Genomic DNA, 16,138 nt, shown 5'->3' on the forward strand with positions numbered 1-16,138 from the left:
TTTCATCTTCAAAGATGATCGGGCTACTCACTGGCCGAAAAGAGCGGGGGCGTCATCTGCCCTGCTTTACAGGGAGTGGTGGTCTGGGCTGGCCGAGGCTTTTATCCCTAGAGCTCGAAGTCTTTGCCTTCTTTCTGCTTGGGGTGCAGCGGGGAAATTAAGGCCGGAGTGAGGTTGGCCTGAGGTGACCCAGCCTGGAGGAAATGGGGACAGGCCCTTCCCAGCGTTTGGGGCAGCCCTGCTGGGCCCCGCCCCCAGGCCCCTCACTCCTGTCTGGGAGATTTCCTGCCAAGACTGCTGGGTCGCAGCCCTCCTCCAGCTCTGCAGATAAACACTTCTGCCAGCCTCCGCTCCCCGCCCCCCCTCCTGTCTCTGCCTGGGGCCTTGGCCCAGGCTCCTCCCTCCCCCAGGAAGCTCCCAGCCTTCTTCTCCTGGTCCTGCCTTCCCCGGAGGCTGGGTGCTCCCTGCCCGGGGTGTGACTCTTCTCTCCTCACTGATGCCGTGGCTTTGCAGTTGTCCCTTGACTTGTCTGTCTCCCCAGCTAGACTGTGGGCACAGCTGGTGTCTCAGCATCGCGTGCTGTGTTGGGCGCTAGATGGTTGAATGAGGGCACAAATGAATGAATGCAGTTGTAATTCTCCCGCTCTGAACTCTCTCCTTCCACCCCATTCTGGCCCTCCCACCCCTCTGCTGGAAAGCACCCTCCCTCTGCACGCCCTCCACCCTCAGACCAGCCTCTGTGTATAGGCCCCCTTGTCTCTTGATGTCCTTGTTTCATTAAGGCTACAAGAGTTGATGGCCTGGGCTTCTCCTGTTGGAGGCCCTTGACTTAGGAAGTGTTACCTGCTTATGAGAGAACCAATCACAGCCATTGTTAGTAATTATAAGCTAGTGAGATTCCTGCCTGAGAAAGCTAACCACCAAGTTCAACAAAAGAAGCAACTTGCTCCTTCTGCAACACTGCAGGGGGTGGGGGTGGGATGGGAGGCGGGAGGGGGCTGGGGGGGGGGGGGGGTTCTGTCCTAGCTCAAGAGTCACAAAGTGTCCTAGCAAATCAGGGCAGAGCTTGTGTGGAAAATAGGAACCCTGCTTCTGAACGGGGTGATGAGAGTACTTTGAGCATTTTAAAGTGCTTTTGGCTAAAGAAGTTGCTTAGCCCCTGGGTGATTTTCGGCAGCCCTGTGCTTGCCTGGTTTGAGAGGGGTTCTCCCAGAGGAGAAGGAGTGTCGAGGTGAGAGTGACGCCGGGGGGTCTGGGGCTGCCCTGCAAGGAGCTTCCGCCCCACGTGTTTGAGAGAGGTGGGCGAGGATGTCTTAATGCAGGCTTGTACTCTGAGAGTTGGCCTCCAGATGCTTCCCTCTGGCCCATGGGTACCAATTCTGCAAGAGGCCAGCTCCTTCCCAGGCCTCCGTGTGTGTGTGAGGCTGTCCTTTCCGCCTCTGTGCAAACATCTTGTAACTGGACTCTGGATTTCGCTGTCTCCTCAAAGCGACGAGCTCAGCCGTACAGCCCAGAACCAGGGGTTTCCTGGGGACTTTCTGTTTTCTTTTAGCCGACTTGCCTAAACCATATTTGCCCAGACTTAACTCATTTTTATCGAGATGACTGTCTTGTTAAACCTCCGTCGCATGTGATGTTCCTGTAGACCACACTTCCCTACCCTTCCTGACTTCTCCCTGGCCTTCTGCCACATGGATGCTACAGGGAAGGAATTTGGGGCTCTGTATTTGCCCTAGAGATTTGGAAAGTCTGTAGAACCAGGATCTTTATGGTAGGGTGGAACTTTTCCCCCAGTTTGGTTAAATTTGGGAAGTTTGAGGAAGTTAACCATCTCTCTTTCCATTGTGTGGAAAGAAAACTAAGGCCACGGAGGGGGATGTCCCAGCATTGGGGCTGCACTGAGGCACCAGCCGGTTCTGTCTCCTCCTCTGGCCCTTGGGCACGCCCTCCTCAGAGCCCAACCGTGCCCTCACAGGACAGACAGCCGGGGACCCACGGAGGGTTCTGCCTCTGTGATGGGCCCTGACCCCCCAGGGCCCAGCCGCAAGAGGCCACCCCACCCAGACTGAGCCTGGCAGCTGCAAGGGGCTCCCATCGGCTTCCTCACCCTGCGCACGCCTCCCCACGCACGTGGCCTGTGCTCCCGTCTCCGTGCTCGTGAGGCTTGTTTATAGGAGAAGTGCGTGTGTGAACAGGGAAGGGGCGGGCTGTGCTCTGGGCTTGGCTGAAGCTCGGGTGAACCCCGCCCTGCCTCACAGATTCCTCTGAACTCACGCCTGGCGTCTCTGCACATCTGCAGAGGGCACGGGACTGCCGCGCATGTGTGTGTGTGCACGTGTCCTGTGCGTGCGTGTTGTATGTTGTGTATCTTTACGGTGTGCCCGTGTGTTAACAGAGTTGACAAACAAGTTTTACTGCTTTTGCTCCTGCGCTGGCCTGTCCCTGTGTCGGGTGACCCTGCCGAGAGCTGCCTTATGTGACTGGGTGTGGTTGGGGAGTTGGGGGCTGCCCTCCGGCTCTCTGTGCCCTGCACTCTCCCGCTGCCACTCGACACCAGCAGGGGGACGTGGACTCCCTCAGGCTTGTCTGGGGCACAGGCTCCTGGCCCTCGTGGCACCCAGCAGGACAGGTGGAGCAGGAAGCCCTCCCTCTCCCTCCACTCTCTGCCTTCTCCCCTGAGCTGCCTGCCCCTTGCCCCACACCTTAGGGAGAGCCACGCCCACAGGGCTGGGGGCCTTGGTCAGGCCAGGATTAGGAGGACTGGTTTTGAAGAATGGACAGTGGCTATTGAGGACCCCCGAGTTCCTCCTCTGGCTAGGCTGCGTCGGGTTCCTCCTCACTTCCTCCAAAATGAGGAACAGCTGACACCTTTGGAAATAAACTTCGAAGAGGTGACCCCTGGGGAGGTGACCTCTGGGTAGCTGACCCTAAAGGGAGATCCGTGCCCCAGATACACATCCCAGCCACCTGAGTGGCCGCTGAGCCCCTTCACAGTGGGTACCTCTGAGCGTCTGCAGGCGCGTGGGGCCGGGGGCCCAGGCCAGCTTTGATTGACTCCCAGGAATTCTGGCTTCTTTGCGGGTGTACGAGCAGGGCTTACAGCGATGTTGTTGAGCTGGGGAGGGGAGGCTTAGATTCTGCAGGCGGCTGTTGTTGAAGCCCAGCCAGCCCGAGTCCTCGGCAGCTCTGGCCTGCCCTCTGGCCTGCCCCCCCCCCCAGGCTCAGTCCTCCTAAGGACCCTTCAAGCGTCCCTCCCGTAGACACTGTCCTTACCCCGTGCGGGTGACTCACCTGCTTCTGCCCCAGGACCCCCCTGCCTCTGTCTCTCCATCCTTCAGGTCCCCCTGGACAACTCTGCGATCGTCTTTCTCCCATTCTTTCGTAGGAATAAGCGAACCTGAGTGCCTGTCACATCATATTCAAACCGCCCCATCCAAGGCCTGTGTCAGCTGGCCCTGCTTCATCCATGCGGTTTTTCTCCTGTGCATCAAACCACTCCATTCGATTCCAAGCAGGGGGTGTCTGTCCCAGAAACCCTCCATTCTCAGGCCCGTGTCTTTGCCCTGCTGGTCCTCCTTCCTGGCGATGCCAGGCCTGTCTCTCCTATCCTTGGATTATGGTGGTCATGACAGTCTGTTCACTCAGCCAGTGGCTTGGCCACACATTGCTTCACACACCTGAACAGAGTTGCCTTTGAGGGTTGGGTCCAGGGTCTATCTCAACCACATGCTTCCATTAAAATGCCTGCCCTGAGCAGGTACAGTCTGGTGAGGGACCTTCCCCCCCCCCGCCCCCGCCACAGCTGCACCCAGCCCCGCCCAGCAGCCTCGGGAGTGTGGGTGGGGGGAGCAGTGCCCGCTTGCGGGGTCTTAGTTTCCCGACCAGGGATCGAACCCAGGCCCCAGCAGTAAGAGGGCCGAGTCCCAACCACTGGACCACCAGGGAGTTCAGCAGTGCCTTCTAGGAGCCCTGTGTAAGCAGCTTGGGCTCAGCTCCCGCTGTCACACACCTGAGAGGGGAGCGGGAAGGGTGTGTGAGGCCCCTCACTAGCTGTCCTCAGCCTGGAGGGGCAGTTGCCAGACAGACCATGGCCCCCTCAACTGCTCTTCTGCTCACCGCCTGTCCTGTCCCTTCTCACCCCGTCTTTGCCAGGACCCTGTAGTGACAGAAACACAAACACACGTCCCAAGAGGTCCTGGGACGGCTCATCAGGCTCAGCTGGACCAGGGCTGAGCAGTGTCGTGAAACTGCACTGTCGCTCTCTGCATGTCTAGGCTCTGCCTTTCGGTGCGTTCGCAGGCAGCTTTCCCGCTGCTTCTGAGACACCCCGGGCTTATTTCCTTCCCTCTGCAACCCTAGCCAGGGGTAAAGAAAGAGCTTCTGTCCTGGATCCTAACAGAGTCCCAAAGTTGAGTCTCATTGGCCTGGCTTGGGTCATGTGCTCACCTCTAAGCTAATCACATAGCCGGGCGTGAATTGAGTGGCCAGCCCAGGTCACACATCTTTCCCTGGAATCCGGGCTGAAGTCCCCACTGTGCGGCACCTTGGCCTGGGTGTAGGGGACGGGAGGCTGGGACTCGACAAAAGAGGGGGCAGGACCCTGGGCACCAGGAAGCCTTAGTGTCCATGGCATCCCTCTGGTCTTCAGCCGTGGGCAGAGGCCTTGTTCTCTAACACCCATGGGACGTATTAGGAGGGCAGTGCTTCCCCGGGCACTGGCCATGCCAGCGCGCCAGGAGACAATACAGAGAGTGAGAAAGATAAGAAAGAGAAGGGAGGAAGCCATTGCTTTTGAGGAAATGGCTTTTGAGGAAGCCACCGCTCCATGGGGCCCCTCCAGCCCCCGCCAACACCCTGGCTGGTTTCAGGGGCTCCCTCCGGCTCTGGAATCCGTGTACTGATGTACATGTGCACACCCAGGCGTAGATTCTCAAACACAGGCACCGAGAATGTTGTCCCTCTCTGGGCGGCAGGCAGAGCTGGGTTTCCGTTCCAGATCCCCCTGGGGTCAGGGTCTCTAGTCCCAGCTGGAGGAGCAGGAAGGGCCAGCCAATCCCCCTGCCTGTCAAATCCCCCCCGCCCCCCCGCCATGGCCAGCAGGAAGCCAGAAAGGAAGGGTGGGCTGGGTGAGAGTGCTCCAGCAGGGGTTTGCCTGCAGCCCCTCAGTTCCTCCCACCGCAGACATAGGATGGGGGCAGATGCGCTGAGATAAACCCCTGCAGCAGGTCCACAGGAACAAAAAGCCCTCGGCCTTCCTGCTTTTGTCTGAACTGCATCTCTTCCCCACCTGGCCTCGCTGTGCCACGGCCTCCTAGTTCCCTCCCCTCCTCACTACCAAGAGCAGGGGCCAGGGCTGCTCAGGGTCCAACTCCAAGTTCAGGATAGAGCTTAAAAAAAGAATACCTCTGTCCCTTTCAGGTGAGTTCAGGGTCTCAGGTCTCTGAACCCACCTCCTCTGGGCAGCTAGAAGAGCAGGTGAGGGGCTCATCTTCTGAGCTACCTGTGGAGGGGGACCCATGCAGGGCCCCGAGGTCCTCTAGCAGCCTCAGCAGAGACATCCCATCTCTCCGCCCCGCTGGGCCCTTGAGACAAACTTTCTACGCAGTGGCCATTCCCAAAAGCTGAGCCGGAAGCGCTGGTCCTGTCCAGATGCTGCCAGCCCGTCTCCCATCAGCCTGCTCCATGTCTAGGGCTCCACGCACCCCCACGCCTAAACAGGCACTTTCATTTACAGAACTGAGTGTCTGGCCTTGCAAGCCCCCGGGGTGAGTCTGGCAAGTCCTGCCTGCGATGTCTGTTCTCTGGCCTCTGTGCCCTGTGCTTCCAGGGACCTGGGCTAGGAAGAGGGGCCGTGTCACCATGTCATTTCCTAGGGATGTGGGTCATGCGTCCTTGTCACTTCCTCCTCTCTAGGACTTATGACGGATGACCTGTCCTGGTCAGAGCCACTTCCATACTCAGCTCTCCTGTGGGCACAGCCCTCTGCTTGCTGCTTTGGTACTTGCCCAAGCCAAGATCAGAGAGTGCAACTTGGAGCAGGAACGGCCTGGGCAAGGGGAATAAATCTTGCATTTAACTTGTGGGGCGGAAGAAGTTAGGAAGAAATAGCACCTAGAGATGGTGGCAGGTGTCACGCTCCAGGACAGGTCCAGACGGGGTTCCCCTAAAAAACGCGTCCCCTCTCCCCCTGAGCCCTGGTGGACACACTAGCCAGATGAGCTTCAGTCTGTCCCCAGTCTGAGACTCTTGGCCTGGGGCCTGCAAGTAGCCCTACCTCAGGATTACTCATGACTGACTATTTCTGTTGTTATTTGCCCAGCCGGTGTGTGATGGAGTACCTAGACCATGCCCTGGGGCTCAGGCCTGCTGCCCCGACTCTCCTCCCCAGGGGGGAGCCTCAGCCTCTCCCTGTCCTGCCTCTAGCAGGCCCTGGGGCCCTGGCTGTGCAATGCAGAAGGGCCTTGATCTCTCTCCAGGGTTAAATCCCCTTTAGGGAGCATGAGCCCGCATGCAAGCGCGCACACACACACACACACACACACACACAGCTTGTTCACCTTAAGGGAGCACGTACAGACATTTGCATCGGGCCTAACACTTAGTGGAGATGGTCATGCGGTCAGGGGACCTCTCCAGGCTCAGCTTCCACATCTACTGAAAGTGAAGGTCAGCAGGACCTCTGTGGGAACCCGCTGGGTCAGGGCACTGCGCAGTAGTGCTGTAGGGTTCAATTTGATAAAAGGAGAAAGAAAGGAAGGAAGGAAGGAAGGAAAAGAATTCATCAGGGCCCAGCTCTAGCCTTGGGTTTGAAATGGCCCAAGGCGGACCAGCGTGGCTTCACTCTTTCCCAGGCTTCATTGGTTCTAGAACTGACCTTCAGCACGTGTGTTTGCAGCGAAGTGTCTCTGAGGGAACAGAACCCCTGAGAAGACCCACATGTAGCAATGACAGGACTATGGCAGAATTCTCCTCCTGGACCTCCTGGCCTTCCAAACGGGGCCGAGAGCAGCCCAGCCAGGCTGCGGCTGAATGCAGGTCCCCCAGGACAGGACCCTTCCCAACCCCAGAGCCTGTGAGCCTGGAGAGGTGAGACCAAGGGAGGCTGCCCTGGGGTCCTGGCATCCCGGGCAAGGAACCGGACAGCAGCTGGCCTTGAGGGCCAGCTTGCCGAGCGGGAGCCGGCGACATCTGCAGTGTGAGCCCCTGGGCCCCAGCAGCCTGGCTGGAAGGCTGTGTCCTCTGAGTCAGTGTGTCCTCCCCAGCAGGTGTTCCTGGGTCAGCCTTAGTTCTCCCCCCACCACCACCCCCATGCCCCACAGCAGCTGCCCCAGAGCCTGGCTGGACCTGCTCCCCCAGGACCCTCCAGCCAAGAGCAAGACCCACCATCCCCCGCCTTCCTTGCACCCCCTCTGCCCCCCACCGGGCTGGCAGCCTCCAGGGAGGGGGCTGGGTTCGAAGGGTTGCCTCCGGTGAGCCTGCGCTCTTGGTCGGAACTGCGGTGGGAGAAACTATTACGTTCTGGCCAGAGCGAGTGGCTTCCTGGGAGATCCTCTCCCTCCCCCTCTCTGCCGTTTCTTAGCATAAATAACCCACCGCCAGCTCCCTTGGCATTAGCTAGAGGGGAATTTTTCTAAAGGATGAAGTTCCTGGGAACCGTCCACCCTTTTTCCCTTTCGTCTCATGACGAAGGCTCTGTACACCAAGACTTGGCTGGCGGTTCCCGGATCAGAACTAGCTGGACCAGAAAAGGAGACACTGGCCTTCCCCTCCCCTGGCCCCTTCGCGGGTGACAAGCCCAGTGGGCTGTCCCTTATCTCTCTGCCGTGTCATCCTTCCCCAGGGAGAGGACGGGGCCCCGTCTCCAGGCTCTAGAGCCAGGAGGGAGGCATCCTGCACAGAACTTCTCAGAAAAGTCTGTCTGCCAGACTCCAGGGAGAGACCCGGAAGGTGGAGCTGCAGGCCCCGCTGGCAGCAGCGGGAGGGGACCGTCCTTTCCTGTCGGCATTGGGTTCGGGCACGTCCCATGCCTCAGACTCTGCCTCTCCCCAAGTCGTGGACTGAGGTTTCCTGGCCCCATTTCCCTTGGGGGCTTCCCAGCCTCCACTCACGCCCCAGTCGGGAGGTGCTGGGTGGGTGGCCTGAGCTGGGGAGCACCCGTTCTACAGACGAGATGCCCAAGCTTGGATGGATATAGCCCCCGCTCAAGGTGTGCCCCTGCACTGCTCACTAACCCTGAAGCCACCCGGCACCCTCCCCTACACCCATACATACCCCCACCCGCCCATAGGGACTTGGAAGGGGCCTCAGACAGGAGGAAGGGCCACCTTGCACTGGCCCCGCCGATGCCTGGCCTCTTTCCAGCCTCCCTTTCCAGTATCTTGAAAGAGAAGACAGAGCCCCACGTTTCTGTGGTGTCGGCAGGACAGGAGCGGGCTTGCTGAGTTCAGGAACTGGTCACAGCACAACTGGAGCAGGAAACGCAGCTCTCACACCTGGCTGTTGACTGAGCGTCCTACCCAGTCTCCCGCCCGGCCCTGCCGGGCTCCTGGGCCAGCCCCTGCCCTCCCCACCGGAGGAAGTTTCCAGAGGACGGAGACCCAGGTTCAGCCTCCCCCAGCCTGCTAGAGCCCCAGTTTCTGCTCATGGTTTGCTTCTCTGACCTTCACAAAAACAGGGCCTGGGAGAGGAGGGTTGAGGTGCAGGAGAAGCCTGGCGTGTCCCCGGCGCCGCGGTCTGTCCCTTTGTCTGGATGAGAGCGGAAGGACCCTCTCTCACCTCTCCTCTCAGTGCAGAGACCGCGGGGAGGAATGGTCTGGGCGACTCTGCTGATAGCGAAGCCCTATTCCCCAAAGAGGGGAGAATGCTCCCAGCCCTCCTTCCAGGTAGTGGGCACGGTTCCCAAGTACCCTCACCCGCCCTTTGGACGATCAGCTTGTACAGTGTGGTTAACAGGGCTCTTCTTCAGAACTACCTCCTCCTTCTTGCTATTCTCGTCCCCACCCCAGCCCCCCCAAAAAAAACAAACGTATTCAGAATAGTTTCCCTGGGATTTTCCCTCCAGATTCAATTATGGGAATCGGCATTAAGAATGAAGTTGTGAAACCCGTACACACGTAGCCGCTCTTTGCTCTCCGTAAATCCCCGCTGCACAGGCTTTCCTCCAGGGCACTCCTCAGATCCCAGGCCCACCCTCACCACGCCCCCCTCCCAGGAAGATAACATTCTGCAGGGGAGGGGAGATCAGGGGGCTGGGGGCCTGGCCAGGGCCTCCACCTGAGCCCGCGGCCCAGCGCCTCCACGCCCCCTTCGGTTGGGGGAATGTTTACAGGTGAAAGGTCCTTCTCTCCCCTCTGCCACAGCCCTCCCGGGCTTTCACACCCACCCCGCAGACAGGGCCCCCCCTCCCGGCCGCCAACGGACAGCTCCATCGCCCTGGGATATTTTCTTTGGCTTCCACCACCTCTCACCATCAGCTTGCTCAATGCCCCTCTCTCGAAGAGGGTGCTTCCCAAGGTCACGTCCCTCTCCCCTGCCCCACACCTACCCCAGACCCACCTGGGCTCAGTCGTTTATCGTTGGCATTGTCTGGTTTAAAATTAATTTAAAATTTTGTCATTATACTCTGATTATATGAGTAAAGCACACACATTGTAAAGAAATTATCTTAAAGAGAAAAGAAAAAAAAAGAGACGAAGGAGGAAGTGTAATCCTTCTGAGAGCCGCGTTTTCACTTCGGTGGATTCCATCCCAACGGATTCCATCCCCTGCTTCCCCCAAGTGCCCCCAGTCTGTCCTCCACAACCCAGGCTCCCTGCTCCAGAGCAGCGTGGAGTGGCCTCCACTGTCCACTGTCTGGTCCCTCTGCTGCCAGCCCAGTCCCCAGGGCGCCCCTCTCTCCCCGCTCCAGCCCAGCTCGTGCCCCAGCGGTGGTCAGTCCCCCGGCGAGTCCTGCCTCTGCTTCTTGCATCAGCCCGGGATCTGTCTGGTGGTGTAATCTTGGCTGTGCCCCACCCGCACAGGGCCACCTTCACCTCAAATCCTACGGCTCCTTTGAGACCTGGTTTAGTCACTTCCTCCCTGAAGCCCTCTCAGCTGCACACCACCACCGCTCCCCCGCCCTCCCCAGAAAAGCCAGAAGGACCCTTTGTCCTCCTGGTCCAAGGGAACGCTGGGGCTCAGTATTCAGTGTCAGTAACCGAATGATCGCCTTCCTGAAGCATCTTTTCCCGTCTGACGTCTGAGTGTGTGTGGCTGTGTCTTAGTCAAGGTACACTGTCTAGCGCACAGGCTTGAGCCTGCTTTAGGGGGTTGGGACGGCGGGAAAGAGCCGTTTGCCACGACTGCAGAGTTCAGGAGTTCCGAATGCCGTGAGCCTCCCGAGGGCAAGGCCAGGCTGGGGAAGGGGGACCCAGCAGGTGGACCCTGCTCGCGGAGGCTGGATCTTCCCCAGCCTGGGGCAGCGCCGCCTGGAGGCACACCCAGTGGGCCCCCTGCTTTTCCCCACTGCCAGGTGGCATGCCACCCAACCCGGCCAGCCTGTGGTATCAGCCACCTGTGGGCCTCAGCTGCTGTGCTGAAGGACAGGCTGGGTCCTGGGCAGGGCAGGTGCTGCTGGAGGAGGGGGGCCGGTGGCCTGTGGCCTCAGGATTTTGCACGTGGCGTTTGAGCTGGAGAAGACTACACTCTAGAGTGTCTGATGCCCTCAAAAACCATTCTAGCTTCTGCCCTAAGGAGGCTGCTGGGTCTGTGCAAAGAGGCTGTGACCGTTTCTGGGGCACCACCAGGTGCTCTAAAGGGGGAGGATGATAAGGGCAGGGGAAGTGGGGGGACAGGGGAGCCTTGGCTGGCTCTGAGCTCCAACCCCATTATCACCAAGCTGGAGCCCTGCTGGCCATCTCTAGAGCCTGCCTCTCCTCCCAGCTCAGCCTCAGGGCTGGTTATCTGCCACAGGCATGATGGTGGGGTGCTTCCTGCCACCCTTCCTATCTTAGGAGGAGTCTGAAGGGGACAGAGCAGCAGGCACCTCCGAGTGGGGGAGGGGTATGCCCACTGAGTGCCAGGAGCAGGCTGTCTTCACAGCAGGAGCCTCGCCTGCCTTTGGGGTGGGTGCTCCCCGTACTTCGTTTTCTCTGCACTGCAGGTGAATGTCTCATAAATGAATGGGCACCAGCAGAGTCCAAGGGCACCCCGGGATCTAACGTAGCCTCTGATCACATAGAATCGGCCTTCGTCCTGTTTTCACCCCTTGGTGTCCAGGGGGCAAGAGCGAGGGTATGAGTAGGTGGGTAAGGTGGGCGAATGCTCAACCAGACCTCCTGCCTTTTGCCCCCCTCCCCTCGCCAGCCTCCTCCGGTCAGCACGGTGGGAGTGTCTGGACTGAGCTGCACATCTGTCTGTGCAGGGGTGTCCCCCCGGGCTGAGCTGGGCACCCATGGGGGACCCGTGTACGCATATAGTAGACAGTGGCATCTGGTCACAGTGCGCACAGGCGTGGGTGCCACAGGGAGCAGAGCAGAGACCTCGGGAACCACAGACACCAGGCAGAGCTCAGAGTGGACAGGCCCCTCTCACCCACGGGCTTTCTCCTCTGGAGCCCCAGGATGGGGCTGGGTGACAGTGTGGGTTTCTGGATGGCAGAGATTTCTTCCTTTTCTGAGGCGGGGGAGCACGGTCATTCCTCAGGGGCAGAGCTCTGAGTGAGCGGGGCCCTCCTTGAAGACCCCTCCCCAGACACTGTCGCAGAAACCCAGGGCTGGGCCGGAGCTGCACTCAGGGAAGCCTGTCTCTCCCCAGGTCTGCTACCTGTGTCACAGCCTCCTGACGCTGGCTGGGCTGGTGGTCAGCGGCCAGGACATTACTCCAGACCAATGGGTGAGTCTACCAGGAGGCTGGGCTGGGGCCCCTGGGGGAGGAGCCCAGCCCGCTGCCAGGAACTGGGAAGAGTGGGAGGCTGAAAAAGAAGCAGACCTAGGGGAGCCGGCCTCGTCCTCCTCCCAGCGACCCACCAGGCCTTCCCAAGGGATACTGACCTGTGCCCCCGGTTACCCCGTGCCTCCCCTCCCTTTCCTGCCTGACTTTTGGGCAGTCGCTCAGACCCGTCCTCCTCTTTCTCCGATTTTGTGCTCCCCTCCCCGACTGTGGCTGCCGGGCCTGTGCCCCGCCCCCCACGGCCTCTGCAGGGAGAGCTGCAGCTGCTGTGCATGCAGTTGGACCGCTGCATCAGCACCCACATCCGGGAGAGCCCCCAGGCCATGCACTGGACCACACTCAAGGACCTGGCTGCCCAGACCTACATCCGCTGGCAGGAGCTGCTGATCCACTGCCAGCCCCAGGTGGTGCCCACACCAGCCCCCAGGCTTGGGAAGGGAGGGATGTGGTCAGGCGGCTGACCGGAGCCCTCAGTGTGTCCGCCCCCTCTGCAGCTGCCGGGTTCCTGGCTGGAAGATGGGGGCAGAGGGCAGTGCGGGGAGACGTGTCCTCGGGGGGCCATCGCCATTCTTATCGAGAGTCAGAGGCCCCGTGTGGGAGTGTGGGGAGGGAGGCACAGCGCAGGCGACTCCAGGGTGAAGGCAAAGAAAAGCTTCACCCCGGAGAGGGAAGAGCCTGGGCCACAGGGCCGGTCTGAAGTGAGCTGTGCCAGGAAGGGGCAGCAGAGGCACCAGCTGTCCCCCCTCTGCCCAGCTGTCCTGTGGGCCTGAGGCTGGCCTCCCACTCTGCTGGGGGACGCGCCCAGGCTACCCTGGTCCCTCCAGTTTTTGTAGCAGCAGCGCTCACGCTCCTGGCTCCCTCAGACTCCCTGGGTAATAAATACTCATAGCTAATGTTTATTGAATAAAGACCCTCTTCTACATGAATCCACGTAACCTCCACGAGGCAGGTATTGTTATGATCCCATTTCACAGATGAACAAGCTAGCCAGGGTCACTGAGAGGTTAAACAGCTTGCCCCATCGTGCAGGCCGGTCGTGCAAATATCAGAACCAGGGCACAGAACCAGCCTGACTCGCGAGCCTGCACACTTAGCACAGTGCAGCCCCCGCTCTGGCAGCCTCCCTTCTGGCCTCTGTCCCTTCCTCCAGCAGGCAGCCCTCCCACCCCTTCGCCCCCAGCCCTGGATGCAGATGAACTGGGTCTCGTAAAAACTCTTTCTCCAACCCCCCTCCCAATGCTCCCGGGCTCCCAACTTGCCTTTCCTCTGACTCCCCTCCGCTTGTCCTTCCTCCGTAACCTCTGACCTGGGACTGACACATCAGCCACAGGCTGTGGCTTGGGTCTCAGATTTCACAAGTCTCTGAGAAAACTGGAGAGCAGACCTCATCCTCAACCCCTAAGGAACTAGATCACACTGGTCTCTGGTGAGAAGCAGGGTGTTTGTCATGAAAAGAGGGAAAAGTGATCCGTGGCCTGGCCGAGCCAGGGGGCAGGTCCCACCTTCCTCTCACAGCGCCCTGGGCCTGTGAACAGGGAGTAGAGAGAACAGAGGCAGAGCTGTGGTTGAGTGGCCCGTTGACCTGCCATGTCCTCACCTGGACTGGCAGCCCCAGGAGCCCTGTGGCTCAGCATCTGGCACGGAGGAGGCCTTAGTGGAAATTCAAGGGATGCTGGAGCGCCAGGGAGCGTCACATCGGTGGGCCCTACCTGGGCCCAGACCGTCACACCCTGCTTTCTCTTTGCCACAGACCCAGTACTTCAGCCCCTGGGAAGACATCTAATGGAGCAGGGCAGGGGTGGCCCAGTGCTCCTGGCCCTGGCAGGAAGTGAACATGGCCCAGCTACCTGGAGGCGTGAAGAATGGAGACCAGAGGAGGACCAGCCAGCTGAACCAAGCACCTGCCTCCCCCGCTGCCCTGAGCCCCCTCCGGGCGAGGATCCTGCCTCTCGCTGCCTGGCTCACCTCTCAGCTCTCCTTCCCTTCCCCACTGTCTCCTCTCCCCGAGACCTTTGTCTCCAAAACTCTGGTTTTCCTGGGCTTCCTGGGTCCTCCGGCCACCATCCTCCCCACCCTCCTTCCCATCTCTGTGTGTCCCTAATGTGAGGGTTCCTTGTGCACGCTAAAGTCTCATTTCAGCATCATTGGTTACAAGAGTTCCTTCAGTCCCTTACTGAGGGCCCGTGCTCAGCGCCCAGTTCCCTGACTTCTCGCTTATACTTTGCAGAATTCTCACCCCAGGCAGTCATGTGCCCCGCCCCACCCCCTGCAGCTGAGGGCTGTTTGCAAACCTTCAGGGAGGAGCAGTTCTGGCTGTGGCCTGAGAGCTGTCAGACACCCAGGGAGCAAGGATGGGGAACGTTTGTTTGGACCGGTCTGGGACCGGGACTCCCCACTCCCCGCTGCCACTGGGGAAGATCCGGAGTGAGATGGTAGCTCAGGGCTGTAATTGCACTTAATTCAGCTTGTTGTTGAGCTCTGAACTCAACTCCCAGACTTAGGAGTTGGGCATGGGGGGCAGTGCCGAAAGATCGTTCCCAAGACTTTTTGTTTCCACTCTGCCTTACCCAAGATCAGTTTTGTGGGCCCTGATCCCTAAACGGGTGCTGGACGTCTTTGACCTGCTCCCCTTGAGAAGTGAGTGAGCCTTCGGTACCCCCAGGAGATCCTTGGGGATCTGCCCACACGTCCAACCCTGAGAATCCGTTGCTAGTCCCTGACCCCTCCTGACTCCTTCCTGGGTTGGGATGGGGTTTTGCAGGGTCCACAGGAGGTAGATAGGAGGTAGCAGAGGAGGAGCCCTGCCCACTGGGCCTGTGCCCCTTCCTCAGCTCCACCCTAGCATCTGCCAGTGGAAGGTCACCATGGCTGGCGCTTGTGACTTTCTCTGTTTATTTGTCCCTTTCCTTTGTTTCACACGGGGGTCAGGGTAAGGCAGGTTAAGTAGGAAACTCCCCCCACATAAAGGACCTTCAGGCCAAGTGCCTCTATTTGCAGCCCCGAAGTGTAGCCCATCGCTTCCTGGGCCTGTTTTGGAGGCTCTCGCTGGGTCCCCAGAGTGCTGGGAGCCAAGGCAGATGTATAATTCAGAGAGCACGAGCACACGGCCGAGGGCCGGGTACCACGTCTCCCTGCCTCTCTTCCTTCGCCAGGTGAGAGGTGGAAGAAGCTCTCTGCCAGGGAGGCTTGGAGGCCCAGGTGGCTTGCCTGAGAGTTCTGGTTTCTGTTCCTGGCCACATCACAGGCCCCCTTGGCCAGGTCACCCCTGAGGCCCCAGCGGCATCAGGTAGGCCTGAGATCCTCCGATAGCAGAGCTGTGCCGAGCCACCGCCTTCACCCTCCCTCAGGGCCGCCCCTGCCCCTGATCCCCGGCTCTTCAGTTTGCTCTGGAAACCTGGAAATCACCTTTGAAATTTTCTTTCTTCGTTCTCGCAGCCAAGGGCGGAGAGGGCGTAGGGAGCCCTGAGAGTCTGAAGCAGGGAGTTTCCAATTCTCGAAGCCGCCCCTGCTGGGCTCTGAGCAAGGGTTCGAGCTGTCCAGTGTTGCAGGCTCTGGAGCCCTCCTGCCCAGGCCCGGTTCTCATGCACTGCCCCCCTCCACCCCAGCTCCCGGAGACACTCACCCCCAGGAGAGAAATAGATGCCAGGGAGAGAGGAGGTGTTGGTGGCAGCTCAGGCCCTCCAGAGGCCTCCCTGTAACCTGAGCAGAGGTGAGCACTTTGAGGTCACCCAAGGGCGTACGGCGTCCCCCGGGACGTGTAATGGGCCCCCGCTGGAACTGGCTGGGAGCTGACCAGATCTTCTAAAACCAGTCCGGGACCAGTTAGAGAGCCAGCCTCTAGGCCAAGAGTTCCACAGTGATGCTGGCAACTCCACCACATACTCTTTCCAGATCCCTCAGCCCCTGGGGAAAGGCTGAGGGATATCCTGGTGGAAGCCACTGGAAAGGCAGCATCCGGGGCTGTGATGACGGATGTTCTCCTGCTTCCTTTGGCGAGGGTGGTAGGGAGGGGCTGGAAGGGAAAGGCTTCCCAGGTGGACGGCTTTGATAACTCTCCTTTAGGAGGAAGTGGAGAGAGGAAGTCCTTTTCCTATGTCCCCACTCCCCTCGGTCCCCAGGCCCTCAGGCCCCTGAAGGGTGGCTGACCCAGACTTTTTCATTTCCCCCCTGTGGGGTGACAGCAGCTCCTGACTCCCTTGGAAGTTGGCCA

The 16,138-nt window shown here is 59.8% G+C and overlaps 1 protein-coding gene across 1 annotated transcript in view; it reads left to right on the forward strand.

Annotated features, from left to right (window-relative positions):
• The window catches only part of FAM178B (family with sequence similarity 178 member B), an 81,618-nt gene extending 67,546 nt beyond the window's left edge, over positions 1 to 14,072 (forward strand). Inside the window, exons 13-15 of the mRNA XM_027128627.1 lie at positions 11,794 to 11,871; positions 12,180 to 12,332; positions 13,679 to 14,072. Coding sequence (XP_026984428.1) covers positions 11,794 to 11,871; positions 12,180 to 12,332; positions 13,679 to 13,711 — 264 coding nt within the window. The 3' untranslated portion in view covers positions 13,712 to 14,072. The remainder of the gene's footprint in view (positions 1 to 11,793; positions 11,872 to 12,179; positions 12,333 to 13,678) is intronic.
• Positions 14,073 to 16,138: the final 2,066 nt, after the last annotated feature.

This window comes from Aethalodelphis obliquidens, unplaced genomic scaffold, assembly GCF_003676395.1.
Source record: "Aethalodelphis obliquidens isolate GAN/ISIS:26980383/991018 unplaced genomic scaffold, ASM367639v1 scaffold35, whole genome shotgun sequence".
Taxonomy (NCBI): domain Eukaryota; kingdom Metazoa; phylum Chordata; class Mammalia; order Artiodactyla; family Delphinidae; genus Aethalodelphis; species Aethalodelphis obliquidens.